The sequence below is a fragment of the Cyrtonyx montezumae genome, unplaced genomic scaffold (assembly GCF_038088225.1).
Source record: "Cyrtonyx montezumae isolate F1298 unplaced genomic scaffold, pur_monq_1.0 scaffold_7, whole genome shotgun sequence".
Lineage (NCBI taxonomy): Eukaryota > Metazoa > Chordata > Aves > Galliformes > Odontophoridae > Cyrtonyx > Cyrtonyx montezumae.
The window spans coordinates 17,972,969-17,994,634 of record NW_027072078.1 but is presented as its reverse complement, the minus strand read 5'-3'; the positions used below and the strand labels follow the sequence as shown (position 1 = coordinate 17,994,634).

The 21,666-nt window shown below is 36.7% G+C and overlaps 2 protein-coding genes across 6 annotated transcripts in view; one reads left to right on the top strand and one right to left on the bottom strand.

Moving 5' to 3' along the window:
* STRADB (STE20 related adaptor beta) overlaps window positions 1-21,666 on the top strand; it is a 126,284-nt gene that overhangs the window by 25,149 nt on the left and 79,469 nt on the right. The window lies entirely within an intron of this gene.
* Window positions 871-21,259, bottom strand: MPP4 (MAGUK p55 scaffold protein 4). The gene is made up of 21 exons (XM_065750912.1): window positions 21,160-21,259; window positions 19,250-19,371; window positions 18,235-18,312; window positions 17,413-17,493; window positions 16,718-16,849; window positions 15,999-16,080; window positions 14,769-14,854; window positions 13,732-13,803; window positions 13,091-13,287; window positions 12,871-12,935; window positions 12,118-12,135; window positions 11,114-11,152; window positions 9,842-9,862; window positions 8,863-8,877; window positions 7,364-7,405; window positions 6,383-6,553; window positions 5,207-5,287; window positions 4,177-4,270; window positions 3,464-3,572; window positions 2,238-2,372; window positions 871-1,316 (listed from the first exon to the last, which is right to left on the bottom strand). The coding sequence occupies exons 1-21, from the start codon at window positions 21,257-21,259 to the stop codon at window positions 1,125-1,127; spliced, it is 1,932 nt and encodes a 643-aa protein (XP_065606984.1). The 3' UTR covers window positions 871-1,124.

Genomic DNA, 21,666 nt, shown 5'->3' with positions numbered 1-21,666 from the left:
TTGAGTAGATTTCAAGATTGTAAAAAAAAAATCATCAATATTTTGGCATATTTGGGACTATATTTTCAGTCAACAAATGTATAACCTGTGAAATTTCAAACAACACATAGAGCTGCAATCAGACATTCAATTCATTGAACCAATGTGTTAATTTTCACAAAAAACAAGGTCACATATCCCACTAGTTTTATGTTTTTGACACATAAATAAATGCTGAAATGTTTGGTTTCTTATGCAGTAACTATATTGTATACTTTATGAAGGCTGCTTTGAAAGTAAAACTTCTTATTTTATTATGCTGGCTCACAATCTCAGAGGTGGATGTTGGTGGTACAGCAATGGAGGTGAATCTTCCCACCAATATTCCATTTCATGTTGTTGTGTGTGACAGATGGCAGCAGAGGGGCAGCATTCTAACACCAAAGCGTGCATGAAGCAAGACGTGTCACTGAATTCCTCCATGTAGAAAAAATGGCACCCACTGATATTCACCAACACTTGCTGAACATTAACGGAGAGCAAACAGTGGATATTAACTGCGGGGCGGTGGGTGGTGCATTTCAGCAGCAGGGGGTCACATCTGCTGGTGCAGGTTTTGATGAGCACGTCATGTAGGCTTTTGTTCATTGCTTACAAAAATGCATAGTTAATGGTGATTGACAACAGTGAAAAAATGTTTTGTAGGTGAGAATTTGCTCTACTAGAAAAAGAGCAAGACCACATGATATCTGTTGTAGTTTCCACAGAATTAAAATAGGAGTCGTTACTTTCAGAACAGTCTGTGTGGCTTAAGACAATTCCTTGCAGTGTGGCCCAAGCAAGCCAAAAGGTTTGACACCCCTGAGTAAATTATACATATACATGCAACAAAATAGACTTTTATTTATTCTTGTAATGAAGAGCTCACAGTGTTTCCTTTTTTGTACAAAAAATGGGTGCAATTGTAGCATAAAAGCTGAACAGCTACACAGAACATAGTACAGTTGTATCTTCTATAGCGGCTTGTTTCCTAATCCTCTTCCAAATCCCTCACATACAAAGATAAAATCTTGCAATCCTGACATTAGGATTATTCTTGAAGTAAAACAATCTGTAATCTTCACAGAGCTGCCTGCCACTCTGAATTATGTCGGGGTGTCTGAGCATATCCATACTGCGGGGACCCACTGGGGCTCATCTTGCGCAAGATGGACTGCAGACAGCAGCTGAGCAGATGCTTCTTGTAAGTTGTCATTCACAATCACTTGATCAAAGAATTGACCAAACTGAGCTTCCATTTTCTTTGCAGAATCCTCCATCTCCTGTAGATCTTCTTCCTGTGAGACACAACAAATCTCTAAAGCTTTAATACTGTAAAGAGGAACAGTCTGAATGGCATCTGCAGAACACCCTGCACCATGTCTACTTACCTCTTGTTTACAAGACAATGCCAATGTATGTTATTTCTATTTATGGTTGCTATAAAAACTGAAGTATGCTGGCTACAGTCAATTCCAAGCTTCTGAAACAGCTGATTGCTTTATGTTTCTCCAAGTACTCTGAGTCTCAGTATGCTCCACTTGCAGAGTAAGAATGTGCAAGAAAGCATTTTAATTTACCTTCCCCACTTTCGTGTTTCTGTCACTGCAATTTATTTCCATATATGGTTATGCACTGAGGTCTCTAAGATGCTAAACATGATTATGACTTGCATGGAAACAATGGTGACAAATTCACTACATGCATTGCAAATGCAAGCTATGTGTTTCCTACTAACAGAACTTGTGTTCTGTCTATAGAACTCACTATGGAATGGCTATCAGTACTGTCAGTAATACATTATACAGCATTTATGTATAACAGTGATACATTACATAGGTAAAAATGCATGAAAAAATACCTTATTACATCACTGAATGAAGCACATTTGATCCATACATTCCAGTGAAAACAGTAAGTGTATGTGTTGACTCAAATCTTGTCTCAAGGCAGTTAGTTAAAACTCAAGTATCCTGAATAGACTCCTCGTGTAAAGACATCTGACTCAAATGCCTCAATTCCTTATGTACAAATCACAACACTCCTACTTCAAAGCAAATTTAGAGGTGAAAAAAATAAAAATTAAAAAAATAACATAGATCTGATCCTCAAGACACAAACTTGTAAAGATTTAATCAGGTAGCACAGTTGAATGCATTATGTTCTAAACACACAACCCCAGTGTAGCAAGTTGGGTCTCTTCCATTCCCACATCTCACCTTGAATTTCATGTTCACATAATAATCTGTAATGATTCTGGCATTTTTACGAGTTTGCCTCATGCAGCTTATGCTGGATGGCTTTATGAAGATAATATAGGGCTTTAATTCATGAGTCCGGGCTATTTGGATGCCCTGCAAAATAGAAGTAAAAACAAGTGTTTCAGGTGTATTCATCCCAGTTTTATTCCAAAAGAAAGCCAATTGTTTACAACATGCTATTACCTCCAGACCTAGCAGTAATCTTTTCCACAAACACCTACTTTAAAATGACCTCACTGATAATCCCCGGACCAGACATTATTAAAGCAAGTATAGCATACCAGTCACTTAATTCTGCTTGACAACCTTATTAGAAGATGCTTTCAATGTCAGTGAGTATCTGGATGTGGCCTAAACTGACAATGTTAAAGAGGACTCTGACTTTAAACAAGCCAACAAGCACCAAAAAACTATTGAGGAGTTACCTTTGGAAAAGCATTTTTGGAAAAGAAAAAATAACAAAGATAAAAATTTCAACATGTATTTTAAATGATGTAGCTTAGCCAACTTTACAAGTATGCAACTACACAGCAATTTTCTTACCACTAGCAATTATTAAAGAATAGTTATGTACCGTTACTTCATATCCTTACTAAAACTTGTCCACAAACTCACATTCTAGAAACTCATAGTGGCATATAATGTTGAAACAGCAAGATTAAATGTCTGCCCTTCTCCTCCCTCTTGCTCAGGAAAAATGCAGCAGAAGAAACCTATGGGAGTTTTAAGAGGCAAAATGACGACAGCAGTGTAGCCTCATCTGCTCCTAAAATGGTTTGGATTTTTAGTAGTACCCCACAGTTATATAACTTTAAAAAAAAAGCACAAACCACTGCTAAGCTAAGGCTCGGACTAGCTCAATGTAATAACAGCTTCCACATGAAAGAACAGTCCTTGCTGCATGCAAGTATGAAAATTCCGTTCTGCACCATTTCACCTGACAATCCAGCTGCTCACTTGGAAACAAACGAACAAGAGAATTACACTGATCTGTTTGTACTTGTCACAGTAGTAATGTTCCCCTAAGACCCATGCAAAGACAGATCTATGATTAATGAACACTGTAACAGGAAATACAAGATAAAGCATCTAACAGCGTTCCAGTAGCTCGTGAGTATTATATAGAATTATATTTCCTTCCAGAAAATAGCAGTTGTAGATTTCCATTACCCTTTACAACTCACCTGTGGTTCCAAATCTATTACACAGATCTTCCCTTCATCAAGGACTGCTCGCACTGCATCAATGCTGGTGCCATACAGGTACCCTTTGTATTCCCCATATTCCAGCATTCTATAACAGTGGTGAGAAAGAAGAAAAAATGAAAAAGAACCTCAGTCTCAAAAAGGTTCCATTTAAGTGTGAAACTTTCAAACTAATCCAGTGATTAAGACCAAGAGATCATAAAACATAATGAACACCACTCAACTTCTACCTTTGCTCTTGCAACTTTGCACTGCTTAAGAAGTTTAGCTCCTGGTGCTAAGCTGGCCTGTTTTGACAGAAAGACTACTGAAGCATAGAAAGGAAAAGTTCCTAAAGTTTGGCCCTTACAGCTGAGGTGCTTACACAGAGATGTCATCATCACAGAGGTTGGTCAGGGACATGCCTGATCTGCTCAATTTTGAAAACAAGACCAGTTTCTAGGAGGGTTTATACTCCCTAACTTACAAATCACACAATTTAACCTCAGGACTAGAGACCATAGTTTTAGACAAATTCCAAGATTAATTATAGAGGAACTTATTTGCATTTGCACAAAATGATTTTTGAAACAATGGGCCTGAGTAATTTGGCCAAAATATACATCAAACTTAAACAGCAAGCATAAGGAGAAGAGCCCAGACTTAAGTCCTAACTACAAAACCATCAGCTCTTGTATCATGTTATAGTTTACCTGTGGCTATAAACCATGTTTTCAAAAGTTTCCTTTGATACATAGTGATATTCACGACCATTCATTTCATAACTCTTCTGAACACGAGTGGTGTCTGGAAGTAAAGATGGAGTAGAAATCAACTGCTTGTACAGTCTTGCAATGTTATAAATGAAAGTACAGCTTTCATGAGAGCATATAAATCAATATTTTTTCTAAGTACTAAACTTAGTTGTCTTCATTGGTTAATTCCAGAGCAAAAGCCTCGTCTACTCTGCTGGTTGACCAACAGGAAATACTTGAAGTTGCTAAGCTATTGGTATTTTCTGGAATGGAAGAAGCATGGTTGTTTGGATTAAATCAATCAGGAACTTCTTTGGAACTAGTAGCATAATTTCTTTTCCTCCTCTGAGGTGAAGTTGATTTACATTCAGTCTGAAACATTCTGCAAACACTTCCATTATTTTTAAGATCCCAGATATGAGGGAAGTGCAAATGTGGAATTCCTAAGTTTCCAACAAGTTTCAGATCGATACATTGTCTGTTAAATTATCCAAATCACAAGAGCCAAACAAGCAAAGGTAGAGAATTTCTATGATTAAGTCAGAAATTAATCTGTGTAAGTCTCATTTGAGTCCAGAAGGCTAATAAGGAAAGCTGCAAAGCCTATTAAGCACCATCTCCAGTTGCTTTCATTCTCATACCTGGATCAACCTAAATGCAATGAACTTACAACACGCCTAATAAGTACTCTTGTTTCTTTATCTATGAGAAGGAAACTGTGAAGATTAGAGGAAGCTGTACGGATTTATTACTACATAACGTTTTAAGCTTTCAGGAGCTGTAACTTAAAAGTACCTTTGGCCAATTTACCAAAATAGAAAGATAGTATTTTAAACCAACTTCCATAAAAGCAAATGTCTATGGCTTGCAGTATAGAACACTCCTATTGCAAAAAGCATACAAGTACCCAAAGGCAAGAGGTAGGTACCTGGCACTTCTTTATCACATTTTTGAAAGGGGTGGGGGAAAGAAGAAGAATATTACATACGAGGCACTGCACTTTGAAACTCTCGTGGGTTGCTTGCAATAAGCCTTCGCCTTAGCTCATTCACACCCACTCCCGCAGGACCTGAATAGTTGAAAACACAACTAGTATTACTTTAAAGGAACTCTTTGCACCCACCCCCTACATTTTCATAGAATCATTACGGTTGGAAAAGACCTCTAAGACAATCATTTTCTAACATTTTGCACATACACAAATGAATTGTAAATACAATAAAGCTTGTATTTTTAGGTAATAGGCAATGACCTATCACCAGAATAGAAATCAGATTGCTACTTGTGTTGATGGATTATTTATCAGCAAGCAACCACAAGTTTGATCTTGTGAACTTCCTGAAAAATATACCAGATATGACTGGAGTACCATGATGGACGAGGGTACAAATTATTTCTCAGCAATACAGTCACACCTAGGAAGTAAATCAGCAATACCATTTTAAAACAAAACACTACATGAACTTCCAGACTTGGAAAGGACAAGTAACCTGCTTTTACTCAGTTTGCTTTATCAGGAACATGGAAGACTACAGAAAAGCAGGTTTCTTTCAGTTGTAGCAAGTGAAGAGAACTCGAGAAATGGTAGCCTGTTTAATACAATATTTACTATAGTAATCACAATTAAAGATATCTTTTTAGCTTTCCCTTCCACCCTGGCTAGATTTTTCTAGCTCATAGTTTATAAAAGTCTCTTCTTCCTACTACCATACCTATGTATGTTCAATTCTAGTTGTAGAAATGCTTGTATGGAATTGTTTTCCTAATTAAATACAAATATTTTTCATCACTTTTATGTATCAGTCCCACCTGAATGCAAAACTGAATCATTTCCCTAATAAAATGGATTTCCTGCCAGAATTCACAACTGTACGATTTCTTCGGAAGACTTGGCTTTTTGTTGGTCTGTTCTCTTTCAGAAAATTGTCTCAAGCAAAGATGATACGTACATTAGAATTAAAAATCAACAATGGAGAAAAGTTACAAGAAATCATTCTTGAAATGTTGCTTTTGAAGGTACCTGTGCTGTCCTCAGCCACCTCCTGTTCACAATTAGCAGCAGGAAATCTCAACTGATCGAACACAAAGTGACTGTTTCCTCCTTTCTGTTCCAAGTTGTGAATTCTTCCTCAGAAAGCTTCCTCAGAAAGTAATTACAACTCACCAACTAGTACAATTAGTCTGTTCCGATCTGCTGGGTGCCGCTGGTACCTAACCACCTCCTCATATGGAGCTGCAAAAGTGCTGTAGCAGCTGCTAGGGCACCGAGCATAACACGACTGCTGGTTGGCCCGGGACTTCCTGCGACACAGCCGCATGCTTCTGCGGAAACCAGCTGTGAGGGACAAAGGCATCAGCACTAAGAACTGCAACTAAAATGCAAGCAGTCAATTCTGTAGCCTAGAGAGTCGCTTTATAAGCTAAATATCTGCACCATTTTTGAGCAGGGTAAAAGTTAATTTCACTAGTATTCTTGGCATATTAGCTTGGCAGGACCTCTGAACACTAGAAGAATGAGGTGAAATCTCATTAAAGTTACCTGAAAATTATCCCATAAGTACAGACCACAAAAATATGCCCCAAACAAGCCCAAATAGAAGTTTATAATCCTACAATATAAAGTATAAATAGGAACAGGTCAACCAACCTATATATATATATTTTTTAAAAGGTCCACTCTGCTAAATCAACTCTGGAATTTTTACTCCATCCTACAGATGGAATACAAATACTTTTATAGAGGTTAGTATCAAGGATAGGTTTATTGCTTCACTTCACTATCCAACTCTGAGAATTTCACTTTTACATTTACTTTTCTAATGAAAGACGTCATCATTATTCTTGATACATGACAGATAACAGAGCAGTGTTCTAATAAAGATAATATTGAAGTTAAGGGAAATATGAAAAAGTCTAATTAATTGATTTGTCTTAGTACAAATCTAAAAACAGAAGTTCAAATGAAGAATGCAAGTACTAGGATGAGGAAAATGGCTTTCTGTAAGTCTGGAAAACAGCATGAGCAGAATTCAGTTCAGTAAGTCTCAAGGTGAAGTGAAAAACAAATCATTTGATTTTAAGTCCACACAAATATTTAATCTAGATCAAGTCCCAGACATCTTACTTATCTTTAGTCACTGCATACCAATGAAGACTCGTTGGCCAAATTCACCAAATTCTTCCTCTTCTAGAATGAGAACAAATACTCATGAAGGAAAAAAGGAGTGAAAGTTTCAAAGCTAAACTGCTAGCAATTATTTCGATCTCACAAGAACAGCGTTGCAGAAAGCAAGCTAACGTAGTTTAAAAAGCACACTACACAATAACATGAAATATTCAAACAACCAAGTTTTCTGTAAGTGCTTGGAAATTATGCTTGATCTAATTGAATTAAGCTTGAAAAGTCATGTGTTTTTTTTCTGTTAGATCTGAAACTCCGTGTTTTATTTGTTCAATTTCTAAGATAACTACATGCCAGACAATGTTTTGAAATACTTCAAGTGCAAAAGAAGTCCACACAATTTAAGTTTTGCAGGTGAAACCTAGCTTACACAAATGCTTCAGTTACAATATTGTGATGACAAACAACACGGCAGCTCAAAGTCGAAAATAAGAAATTTTGAACAACCATACAGGTCAATTTCTGCCCAACAGCGTACCTGGAAAATACAATGCACATCTACTCAGGTCACTCAGGTACTTATTGTTGTTTTTTTTTAAATCTTCTTTGGATGAGATATACTCATACTCCAATATTCCAGAAAAATCTGTTTCCTCCAGTTCATTTGATCCCAATTTTCATGCTGTTTCTTGTAATGTAACCATTTTTGCTAAGTCTTCTAAATCTCTACAAACATTTTTTTAGAATTAAATATCTTCTACTAAGTTCAAAAAATATCACATTTCCAACAGGTGAATGCTCTAGCTCAACCATTTTATTAAGGGGACTTGAAAACAAAACAACAACAACAAAAAAAGCCTGCTGACTTCAGTATTTTATTTCTCTTCAAGAAATAATTTTCCCCTAATCACATGTATACTTATTCAAGCTATGCACTCCCTTTACAAAGGCTTTGCTAAGCCAAGAACAAGATACAAAAGACAGGCATAATCTCTAAATGCAGTATTTGATCCAGAACAAAAAACTTACACATTTGATGCTTTGCAAATGAAAATAATATTTTAGAACTCATCAACTGACTAGTAGTTATCTCATAAGCAAACAGATATCAATACAAGTTCAGATGCTTTTTTTTTTTTGGTCTATGCACTCTGCCCTACTCACAGCTTTAAAAGAGTTGCATTCCAACTTCCTAGACATACTAGCAACTTGTTTGACTGAAGAAAACCCTACTTGGCACAGAACTGCTTGACTACAGCAAAGTTGAGATTACTGCGCAGTTCACATATGCCTACATCCTTTCTATCCTCATTTATTTTGAGATGTCAAAGCAGACTGAAAAAGATCTATATATCTACCCTCTCCTTTTATGGTACAGAGTGTAGCACAGTAATCTACAGTGAGCAAGCAGATCAGCTATCAGATATTGTAAGAGGACTATAGTTTCTCATCATACAGTAGATCCTGATAAATTCTAATACATTGCTGCTTACAGGAGTTAGAGAGAAAAAAAAAAGTGTTACCTTCTTTAAGCTCCTCTGAGGGTTCAAAGACAGATAGAACAATTAGCATAGATTGTTTTCTCAAAACTAAAATGAAGAAAACCAACCAGCATGGACCAATGAATTTAGGAAATTTGGGAAGCAGGTATTATAGGCTTTGAATCCAAAATACACCCAATGAAGCATGGAGCATGAATGTTCAGAGTAAGTCTCATCTACAGCATCTATTTCAGTGTTGTACTTGCAAAATAAATAAAAAACAGACAGCTAATTGTTTACTAAGACATAGGATAGGAAATACTTGTTTCCTTATTCCTTTAACTGCTTAGATACAGCAGAGAGCTGACTCAGTTTTGAGTAAGGAATAGGATTTGCAACAATAATCCTCAAATGCTGTTATCACATGTCCTAGCCTGAAAACCAAAAAACAGCTGCATAGATCTGTCTTAAGAGATTTGGGCACTGACTGAGAGGTGGAAGAAAATCAATCATCTGTGATAAAAGAAGATTCTACTGGCAAGTCAAATGCAGAAGAGCTGCATAAAGGGGGAGGTAGAATGACATTCCATAGCACTGCCAAATACCTCAAAGAAATTTAATAGAAGATGACTTATTTTAGTGGAAAACACATTTACTTCAGAAGACTTAAGGCTTTGCAGAACTCTGAATATGCAGTAGATGGGTAGCTGTTAACTAAAAGGATTCGCTTGGATAAAAAAAAAAAGAACCCTCACAGACTGACTTATACATAAAGCAACCATTTTATAAAAACATTTTTTCTTTTATTTTTGACTGTGCACACAATCAACAACACAGAACATTTTTCCTCTTTGCACATCAACAGCTCCTATAGGCACTGTAGACTCAGAATGACTTTTAAAACTGAAACAGTATTCTTGTTTTTGTCAACTGCTTGTTTTTAAGCCACTTTTTTTGTGGACAGTCATCTCAAAGCAAAACAATATCAAGGAATTTCAGAGTTAGGTCAAGAGGAACTTACCAGACTCAAATGTTTCTTCATCTTGTTAACAATCCAGACAGCAAAGATATTAAAACAAATTCAAAAGTTATTTTCTCCTCTTATAGGATTTTGGAATTAGAAACTGATTTTCCATTTTCTATAAGCCTGCTTCATACACGTTTTCTTCACTTCCTTCTACACTGAGGCCATGCTTGAATTAACTGCCTTGTCTCTCTTGTCACAGTCCTTCTCCTGGAAGTCTGCTTAAAAAATGTTCGTTCCCCAGTAGCAATGTGTGCACAAAGTGGACTGGTGTAGGAATTGGAAGACTCTTCACACGCGGTCTGTTTTTTGTTTGCTTCTTTTTTATTTTTATGTGCCAGCAAATCTGCAGTACCTCCTTGCACATGAGGCAAAGACTCTTTCAAACCCCTCTTATGACATCAAAAGTAACCCAGGCAGGTACTCGAGCCTCTGGCTAAGGATGTGACAGTAAGATATGCGAGATTAGGGGGACTTTGGTCACCATAATCAATGCATTCCACCATGCATGCACTAACCCTGTGACACACCAAGCACCTGACGGCAACAAACCTAAAAGTATTCAGGAGTCACCATGCCTTTATAAACAACATTGCTTGGGGACCATGCCTTAGATTTTTGAAGTTACATTTAACAAATTTAACACCATACAAGTACCGTGCCAGCAGTTCTACATGCTTCTAAATGCAATCCAGATGGGGACTGTAACAATTGTTTCAGAAAACTGTAGAAAGTTCTGTAGAAGGCACTTCCAGGATCACATTACCTCTTGAGAACTTTCTTAAATACCTCAGTAGAAGGAAGGAACAAACTGTGCCACTTCAGGAAGTGTGTCAAGTTCACACCCTCCACGTATACTGTTCACCTCTAAAACACTATTCTTGCTCAGCGCCTAAAAACGTATTCACCTCAGCTCAGACTCTTGAATTGTGCGGGTTCTCAAAGATTACAACAATTTCTGGCAATAAATAAGCAAAACAGATGTTGCCATTACATGGTACAAAACCTGAGTCAAAGACATTGATTCTCATTCAGACATTTTTTGGGTGGCCCCTCATTGCAGAACATTTCACTGTAAACAGTCATTCACTGTACACCAGAACTGCAGACAGCTCATTTCATACAGCAACATACGTTTCCAGAGTATGAAAACAAGAATTTCTATAGTTAAGTTCACTTGGAGAATGACTCTCTTTATGTAGGAAATAAAATCAGCTTTGACTAGCTATTACCTTGAAGCAAACAATAGTTTCAAGTCAGTTCAGTTACCTGTCTCCACACACTTCTCATCAATCTGCATGTCATCCTCTGCAAACAGATTCAACACACACAGAAAAAAGTTATCCAGATCAGGAAAAAAAAACAGAAGAGGAAAAAAACTTTTACATATGAGACTGAACTCAGACAACTGAAAGAAGAGACTTGCGGTTCAGATCAGCTTTAGACATATTTATGGATTTCAAGCACTGCAACCACATCTTCCTGATGTTCTCCATCTTTAGAAAGCATAAGACTGCTCTTTAGCAAGTGCTCAGAATTCAAGTTGGATGTGTTCACTTTTTGAAATAATAAAAGGTTTAACATGGTAGTTGCTCTGCTTACCCTGTGGAAACCTAATTATTAAATATTATCATTATAGAGTAATTTTCCACTCTGTTTTCTCACTGCCTTTGGGTCCATCTTTCCATTATGTTTTACTCACAGAAATGGTTTAATTTGGTTGATCTTATTTTTACAAAGAAATAAGAGAGTAATTCAGGCTCCCTCTTTATGCCTAGATCACGTCAATTCACATCCCTGAAATTCAATACCACGGATTTTGGCAACCTCAGGTCTTGTATTCTGCTCGTGTGCTCTACAGACAGACATAGTAGGAACTATTTTTAGCTATGTTCCAATCCTAATAAACTTCTGCTTTCATCCTCAGTGTTTGCCCAAAGGTATCCTTTCAAGGATACCTCTCCTAGAGTTGCTATCTGCTGAAGACGGAAGAAAAAGAAAAAGGGTGTCTTTTCCTCCTCTAAGCATCTCACCCAAACTCTCAGTTCCCCATCAGACAGTGCATAGCTCAAGTTTCCACTTTCAGATAATTTAAGTTTCCACCACTCCGAAAAACCAAAAGACTTGCATGAAAATTGACAAGAGCTTAGCAAACACATGCAAAAGAAACACCAACTACCTTAATTTCTGGCAACTTTTAGAAGCCTAAAAATCAGCATAGCACTTGGTTTTCAAGTACAAAAATGTAATATAGTCCAGACACCATCTCCTACCTTCTTCCACAGTGCTTACTATCCACAGTGTATCCATTGAAGCAGTTAAAATGCAATGAAATTATGGTAAAAGAGAGCTCTAACAAATCATTTCATGTCAGAAGAATCCTATGCAATTAAGCGCTTAATCTAGGAGTTATATAATATTCTTTTTCTCCTGTGATAAGTATAAGGTACCATAGGAAAAAAAAAGAGGAAAGGAAAACAAGATACATGTTCTTTGTGTCTGGGAATAACTACAAGTTTATGGAAAGTTAAATTACATAGTTGGAAGATGATAACGCTTCTGGATCTCCCATGGGCAATGTAGCTTAACTTGTATCTTGAGGAAAAAATACTTCATTCTAATCTAAACATATTGTGTATCCTTTTCCTGTGCAGAACAGTTATCTGTGCCCCTGAAAAGTCACGAGGCTAGTACCATTGTCTCTTCAGAACCAGCTCTGTGGGCACTAAGAGCTCCTAGCTCTTAAAGATTCCAGAAGGAACTAAATTCACAGCATCTCTCAGTCACGTATCAAGTACACTGGAGACAACTGCAACCACCACCAGTCCTCCAAAAACAACTACAACTACAATTATTAAGTAATTATTTTCAAAGGAATATTTAAAATACTTCTGAAGTTACAACATGGCTCTAGAAATAATGTCTCTGACTTAAAATGAATTTGTATGAGCTTGTAATTTCTGCATTCCTGGAAGCAGAGACAAGACCTTTCCTTCTTGCTCTATCACTCAAATAACTTCACTCACACATTGATGATTTGAGACAGAGGTGGGGCTGGAAGGGCTGAGACCACCAGAATTCTCGCTGCTTCCTGCATAGAAAGAAATTTAGCACAGTTAAAGAAGAAACCAATCCACAAGGGCATGATGCTTCAGCCATATTCACTGAACACATTTAATATTAATCAATAGTGAGCTTGTACAAAATGCCAAGAATGGAAATATTAGCAATTAAGGACTACTTTACCTTTTAAGAAGATGGTTTGAAGGTATAAGTCCAGCACAGGCACTGAGATCTGATACTTTCCTGGCCTGCCACCACAAAGCATCATTCTGGTCCACAATCTGGAGTATTTCGCCTTTCTTAAAAGGCAAACCTGCATCAGCACATGGTATGGCAGGATCTTGTAATGGCCAGTAATCTGCCATTGCTCGCACATACAGCTAGTAAAAAATAAGCAAACAAAAAAACCCACAAGATACAACATTAGCTTTATAATCACAAAACCAAGTATGTCTGCTAGTTATGTCTGTTCATGACAAAGTTGAGCTTAAAAACAAGATCAAGCTCTGAACCCTATCAACTCATTAAGGAAGAGAAAAAGGAGAGCAGCAAAGAAATCACTGAAGTTCAATTCTTCTCACAATTTACCTCTACATAGCTCTAAAAATGTCTTCATTATATGAAACAATTATATTTCAGCTTACTCTATTTACTGCTTCAGCAACAGCATTTCGATATCAGCTGAGGTAGCCAGCATGGCAAGTAACATTATAAGGACAGCAGTAAACTTATAAGCAACACCACATCTTTACATCACACTATTAGACAGACATCACTGTAGCAACTCTTTGCTGTAGCAATATAGAAAAAAGAGCATCTCTTACTGTTGTTTGGTTGCTCACAGGACGATCAGAAACTGGAATCAACTTGAACATAATTGTCCCTTGAGAAAGAGCCTAAATAATTGAAGAATAAAACACGACTGGCGTTCAACTGATAACCAGACGTATTCACTCAAACTTAATACAACATGACTTTTATGTTATTATATTACAAATGGATTTAGGTAGACTGAGTTAATACAGTAATATTTTTTTCAAAAGTAAAATTAAGAAAGATCTTCAAAATCTTACTGAATATTTTTAATTCAATGAAAAACCATGTTATGTTAGAAATATATGTACCTTCAACATGAATTCATACCAAACTTCTCTACTGAAACCTAATTTAAACCAGTGGCAAGTCTGGTTAGACAAGTGATATAAAGGGGGAGGAAAAATATTTAGTATTTAAAAATTAAGCATTCCAATTAAGCTTACAATTACCTAGAAATAGTATTCCCAGGGAAATAACACATAGAAAGACTTGATATTGATCACGTATAGCATGACCTTCCTCACTGGCACTAATACACTGCAGGGAAAAAACCTGAAAGATTGTTTGCGAGTCAGTAAGTAAAAAAAGATAGATGAAATTTCTTCAAAAGAATTTGACCAGTGATTACCACTGCATTTTCATGCAAGTGAAGGCAAGTAACTTACAAGTTTATTCACTTCACGCTGCTTTGGTTCATATTGCAAGGTGTGGTTTCATTAAATAGCACCTTCCCACTACATTCTTGTGGAAGATGACCTGACTTCCAAGGAAAATTAAGCGTCAGTAAAGTTTGAATAAATTAATAACTTACTATTTTTTCCCCACAGAAGCTGGGGATGGAAAGGCCACAATTAAGTTAAATTTAATTGTTACATCCACACGTTGGATTTTTAAGCTTGAATTTGCACAAATTTTATAAGCAGCTGAGAATTTCATCCACAGCAATGAAAATCTTTCTAGGGAGTGGAAGGCAGTACAGGTAGGAAAAAGGAACAGTATGCTGTTACCCCCAAAGTACAAAGAAGATTTAAAAGAGATTAAGTACCAGAATATTAATAACTTGTTCAGGCTCAAGTCCATCAACAGAAACTCCATTTACTTCCACTAGTTTGTCTCCAGCATACAACAACCCTACAGGAAAAACAAAGATGAAAGCAGCAGCAGAAGCTTTATTACAGCATGTATGATCTTGGTGGGAGGTAGGAAACAAAGATACACCACAAGTTCAGATGTCAGCTGTAGAAGTCTCCATACCCTAGGTACATAAGAATATACTATATTGTCCCTGGATAAGACTAGGAGATTCTGTGAGACATGAAAAGTTGGAACACTTCAGTTTTCTTATTTAGAATCATAGAATCATTAAGGTTGGAAATAACCTCTAAGATTATCTAAGTCCAACTGTCATGCTATGACCACTGTACCCATTAAGCCACGTCCCTCAGTACCACATCGATCTTTCATTGAAAACCTGCAGCAACAGTGACTCCACCATTCTTCTGGGCAGTCTGTTTCACCTCTCCTACACAATATGTCATCTACTGATGATTTGCCTTAAAAGTTTACATAAACATTTAAATTTAGCCTCCTTTCCTAAAATAATTTCTTAATAAACCATTAAACTTGGAACCAGATCTTTAGAAATTTCTAATTCTGTGGGTGCTGAACAATTAAGGATATCACATTTTCCTTCAACAGAATCCAGAAATACTAACAGAAACTTTATAATGGTTACAGTTAAATTTTATTTCTTATGTTTTATGTATTAGTTATACTTCCCAAGGAACACAGAAAGCATATAATTCTAGGATAAAAATAGTGATGTTATCAAGGAAAGTGTTAAGTTTGCTTAGCAACTAACACTACCAAAGTGTTCAGTAGACTACAGCTGGAAAGTATTATTACATATTCCGTAGCACTCTTTATCTTACAGAAAGTTATCTATAATTCTATTTCGCAGAGAATGAGCTACTAGCTTTATATTACATTGTAGTTTTGGTTATTAACAATCAATCTCATAGTAGATTTATGTGACCTTGCTTCCAATATCTGAATAATGAAAAACTGATTATACCTCAGCTCGCTCAAACATATCACATTCTTATGAAGATTAAAGCAAAATCAGACTCCAGTGCATCACTGCATACACAGTGCTGTATAGTGTACACATCTGCTTGCCCATAAGGGAAGGCAAATTGTAAAAGTAAAGCTATTATCTTGACAAATATCTCATTTCACCTTGAATTTTTATTACCTTGTTTCAAGTAATACCTACCACTTCTGTCAGCTAACCCACCATGGATCACACGGGCAACTGTTATGTCACCTGTTATCTCGTGGCGTTTAATAGTGGCACCCTGGCAAACAGAAAAAAGACATCATTCCATCACTGAAGATCATCTAAGTTTCCTTTAAAATTACAAGTCTTATCTCTTCTGCAATGACAAAAAGGCATTAAAGGATAAATACATATTTTTAAACAACACATAGAATTAGGAAGAACATATCACTAGTAGTTCTACTGCATAGTACTAAAGTCATCCAACATGCTCAACTCCCATCAGGATAAACTAACATCAGCATCTGACTGAAATCTTTCTAACCTGATTAGTCAGAATATAATGTTTTCAGCTTATAACCATAAACGAACCTTTCACTCTATCCTCCTTTCTGTCCTCACTGTTTTGACCAAGAGAATAGTTCTTAGACCTATTTTAAATTTTACAGGGTAAAGGCATCTGTCAGATGTTCACACCCTGACTGGACAAGGCCCTGAACAACCTTGAAGTTGTCCCTGCACTGAGCAGGGACCAGATGGTCTCCCAGGGCCTCTTCCAATCCTAACAATTCTAGTGAATCTCCAATTCTATAAAAACCTCAAGAATACATGCAATTTGTGTGATATTCCTGGAAATAAATCAATATGCACGTGATGTATTATCCAATAATTGTGTAAGCTGAAGTGCTTTGACAGATATCAGTAAACTCCATAACCAGAGGCTGGTTGTTCTTCACTAAGCAGACAATCCTCATGGCTTCCTCATTTTCAGGTATGTTGTCTGGCAGTGGTGGAAGTGTTGGTTCAAAATCTTTCTTGGCCACAGTATCATGAGCAGATAGTAAGGCCTGTTACAAACAAAAACAAATAAACAAATCAACCCATCTTCAAAGATCATACAACAAGACAGATTTATTTACTTTTACACCAGTGATTAGTCAGGAAGCAGAAACCAGAGTGGACACAGGTCTCTGTTACATACAGACTTTTTCTTCTTTCCATTTGGCAATTCCAACTATGGAAAAAAAAAGTATTAAGAACAGTTCCTCTCTATATTTCCTTTGGAAATCTCACAAAAGGTGAAACACTTCTATTTGGAGTTCTTGGTTAAGAATACAGGCTTTACACACAGTATCAAGGAAACTGATTTCACATGTCTGCATCACCTGTTCAGAATTTAACTTCTTAAGAAATCTCTCTCCAAAAAGTAGTTGTTAATAAAACTCAGCCTAGTGCAGGTAGTGCAGATACACAGTCCCCAAATGAATTCTCAACTAGGTTAGCCCATGACTAGGAAACTAAGCCTCTCCTGGCTTCCTGGCTGATTCCTGTGAGCAGCTAGCCATCTGTTTCCATTCCCATCACAGACATCCCTATGAACAAATTTTCTATTTTCTTTAGCAGTACTTACCCTTAAGTGAGGAGCCCTCAGCAATCGTCTTAGCTCTTTGATTTCTCTGGTTGGAGGGGCTTCATGCAGTAACTCTACCACCTGATAAGAGTAAGCACAGAGACTGATTCACAAATGTGCATGGGAACTTCTTCACAGAGCAGGTGATGGAGCACTGGCACAGGTTGCCCACAGAGGTTGTGGAATCTCCATCTCTGGAGACGTTCAAAACCCACCTGGATGCCTACCTGTGCAACCTGGACTAGGGAACTGCTAAGGCAGGGGCGTTAGACTCATTGATCTAAAGAGGTCCCTTCAAACCCCTATAATTCTGTGATTCTGGAGGAACAATTAATTTAAAGGAAGTTCTCAAGTTGAGGAATATGAGATGGCACAGTGCCACGTGTTCTAAAATTACCTTTTTCTATGCCTCAACCAATATCACCACCACTGTCAGTTTCTCCACTTAGTCACTAATTCTCACAATTTAAAAATCAGCTATTAGAAAAAAAACTAAAGCTTTTTGAAAACCTTATGCCAAATTGCTTTATGATATCCATAACACTGAACGCTAAGAAATGCATATACACGTATTTGTAGTCAGTAGTTAAAGCAAACAATTATCTCATACAGTCAGAACATGTGCAGCTTAATTACTACAGCTGTATGTATTTCCTTTTCCTCTCTTAACACAGTAAGTTATCAGCTGCTGAACAGGTGAACAATCTCTCCAGTTTATATAGTGTACTCAGACTTGAGACATAAAACAAATACTAGAACAATGTTTCCTGCAGCTAAGTTGACTAATTTGGTATTAGTAAGTGAAGCAATACATGGTCTTACCTCACGATTCAATGCATGTGCCTGCAACATAACAGGAACTGGTCTCTTTCCAAGGTAGTTCTGGAGGCATTCATAGATCTACGCATGCCACAACAGACAAGACAATGCAATGACAGCATCATTTCTTTTCTTGACCATAGAGACATATACATGCATACCAAAGACAATACTATATTTCTAGGAATTTGTTGTTTCAACTAGAGCCAGAGAGCTTGTGATCTCAGTCTTTAATGCCTATTGCACCTATACAAACAAATACAGAAACAAGCAAAACAATAATTGCTTTTCCATATGCTCATTCAGCTAGCCAGTTATGCTTTAGCTTTTAATTTTCCAACAAGGAAAGCTGATTACATAGGACAGTAGCAAGAGTGTCAGTTTTGATTTGTGACTTTCTTCCTTTCCCTAGTTGAAGGCCTGATTAAAAAACAAAGGTAACACCAAATAGCTGTATTTAAAATGGCCCTAAGGGCATTCCGAAATTTTTCTCTTATTTTAATTTTAAAGATTTTTAGAATTCTTACAAAAGAAAAACATTTGTACAGAATTTGTTTTATAAAAAGATATAGTTGATTCTGACAGAAATACCAGTCAAAACTCTGAAACTCAGTTCTATAACGACACAGCATTCAGCTGTGTGTCAGATCAATACAGTCAAAATCAAAAAGTATGATTTTACCAGTATCCATGCCAAGCGGTATATGTAGCCAAACAGACACTTAAGAGTAGAAAAAGACAGCTGAGCAATGTCATGTTCAGTCTGTTCCTCTACACCCCTAGCCTTAATATGGAATCAAGTAAAAAAGCTTTTATATTTAAGATATAACAAAACATTTTTTTTTCCATAAAACTAAAGTGGTTTTATTCACCTGGACTGATGTTAATTCTAATATTACGACTAAGAACAGATAGCATAAATTAATTTGTATTGTCTTTACATGGCAAAATAAAGTAGCTATCACCTGGAAACATCTGTCTTCACAGCTCAATTTTTTTATTATTCTTATTTTTTTACCTTCAAAAGTGCTTGCAGCCAGCGAGATCTGAGCAGGTCATATAACATGCCAACACCATTGACATCTCTTTTACAGAGCAAACTCAGTTCTTGTAGCACTAGAGTCAGAACATGAGATAAACCTGAGTCCAAGAAACAGAAAAGTGCAACACATTTCAGCACAAATAGATCAACCAAAGCTAATCAGTGACCCATTCCTCCGAAAAGCAACTTCTTATTTCTTGCAAGATAAATGCACTGATTCCCTCTGTCTGCTTTACTTGCTTTCTGCAATGAACTCTGCTGCATGACAGCCTTCTTCTGCTATTGTTATGTCAATACTAGCAATTTTAAACAGATCTGTGTGAAAAACACAGGGAATCTCACAGATACCTAAGTCTGGGTTCGAGCTCAGATCTCCTAAAGTGGTAGGCATAACAAAAACCTGTCTCGTTCATTTTATAGACTTCTCCTTCCAGTGACCCAGAGTTTGGGCCAGGGACCACATCTCCTTCCTCACATCCAAGAAGTGTAGACATTTTAGAAGACACCACTAATAAAAATGCATGATACTTCTAAGTATATGCCATTGTCAGACACCCAGAATGCTTCACAGAAAACAAGAAGAGTTGTTCTTCCTGCTTGAAGTTATATCTGTTAGGAACAGTATTCTAACACAGTGGGGAAAAAAAAAAACTTTTTCACAGAGAAACAAAGAGGTATCAAACAGATGAGAAATGTAATACAAAGTCAGGCCTAGCTATAAACTAGATTTTAACTGAGAACACGGAAACTACTTTTGTCTCAGAATTACCAACAGATTGTTTATGACGTGAGATGCTCTGCTCAGGAAACAACATTTATGACAACACTAATACCCCACCATACTAAATAGTGTATTGATTATGCTATTAGTGTTCTTGGAGAGAGCATAAAAGTTAGGATACCTGACTTACTCTTAAAGTCAAAACAGAGTAGACTGTCATCTTTTGCTGCTTAGTTATGTCAAAGTCAATATATTCATTTCTTTCAACTATGGCTCATCATCCAGCAAACCCAGAAAAACTGGAAATACTGCTGGAGACAGTATAATCAGCTGCCATTATCCAGTCACCACATATAACTGAACACAGAAACCAGCTCTTACTTTTCTCCTGAACAGAATTTTTTATAGTCACTGACAGTTAACTGTTCCCTACTTCCTATATCAACTATACACTGTAATGATGCCAACACTTAGATATGATCTGTCCTCAACTTTAGTTTCAATGAGCTATTTTCATCGGGCAATAGTTTATTCAGGTACTTCCTTGCTAAGCTTCTCCAGATGGGACTCTTACTTCAACCATCAGGCAGAATTATTGACTATTTCAATTAAGAAGCCTGGAAATATACCTCATTACCAAAGAAAACATTTGTTTCAGGAAAGCAGACATCTAAATGCTTATAAAAATAATGATCTTGGAATTCTGTGAACCTTAACTGTAAGCCCCACAGGGAAATATATCTCCCAAAACACAGCTAACTTTAAAGGACTGCCTTCAGCAAGAACTTCCTACTGCCCAAGAGAACATCGCTTCTTACGATCTCTTCCTCATTACTCACTGCCTCCCTCTGAGAGAACTTGTACTAAGTATCTCCAAGAATGCAAACCCTACACAAACTAAGCTCAAATAAAACAATATACTCCACATAGAAGTGTGAATCTTTGAAATGAAGAGAACCATTTACTTCAGATTTAAAAAAAAACTCGTACAAATTAGAATCTTTTCACGCAGCTACAGGAATCCTCGACTTTAAGCCAGAAATAAATGTCAGTAATTCTCTTCTGACACTTTATAAATTACCTACCACCATTAGAGACCAAAATTCATTCCCATTATTAAGTAGTAAACTTTTAGACATAGTCTTTCTCACAACTCATGACTCACATTGCGAATGCAATAAAGCTTTTTTGCCAATTTTCTTGGAAAGAGAAATGCATGAGTAACAAGTACCATTATCTTGACTGCAGTCTTCTGGCACCTCCATTTTTTCTTTCATTTCAGGAGATTCCATCTATGTTTTTGAGTACAGCATTCACACCAAGTTGGGGTCACAAAGACGCTGAACTAGGGAAAAGAGGATGTTCATACTGGAAATTCATCAAGTATATTAAATTGATACAAAAGTAGAACAAGAAAACAGTGACAACCATTTTTATTTTTATACATGCAACAACAGGTTGCAAGCACTACTTGAAGGCACGAGCCACAAGTGTAAAGTCAGTTACCCACCAAAACACAAAACACAGAGAGATAAAACTCAAGTGCAATATATAATTTTATTTCTTCATGGAATTGTCATTATCTTGCTTTATTAAGCTACCTAAAGTAACGATCTGCATTTATAACTTCCGTTTCCCAGCTCTAAGTGTGCTAATATGGGAAGTTATTTTC

What these genes read in the sequence shown, in the direction of transcription:
- MPP4 (XM_065750912.1), bottom strand. Translation starts at nt 21,259, where the DNA reads ATGGAGGTGCCAGAAGACTGCAGTCAAGATAATGGTACTTGTTACTCA. An exon ending in TGAAGAACAACCAGCCTCTG is followed by an intron (nt 16,081 to 16,717) that starts GTTATGGAGTTT and finishes TCTGTTTGCCAG; the next exon opens with GGTGCCACTATTAAACGCCA. An exon ending in TCAAACCATCTTCTTAAAAG is followed by an intron (nt 12,936 to 13,090) that starts GTAAAGTAGTCC and finishes CTTTCTATGCAG; the next exon opens with GAAGCAGCGAGAATTCTGGT.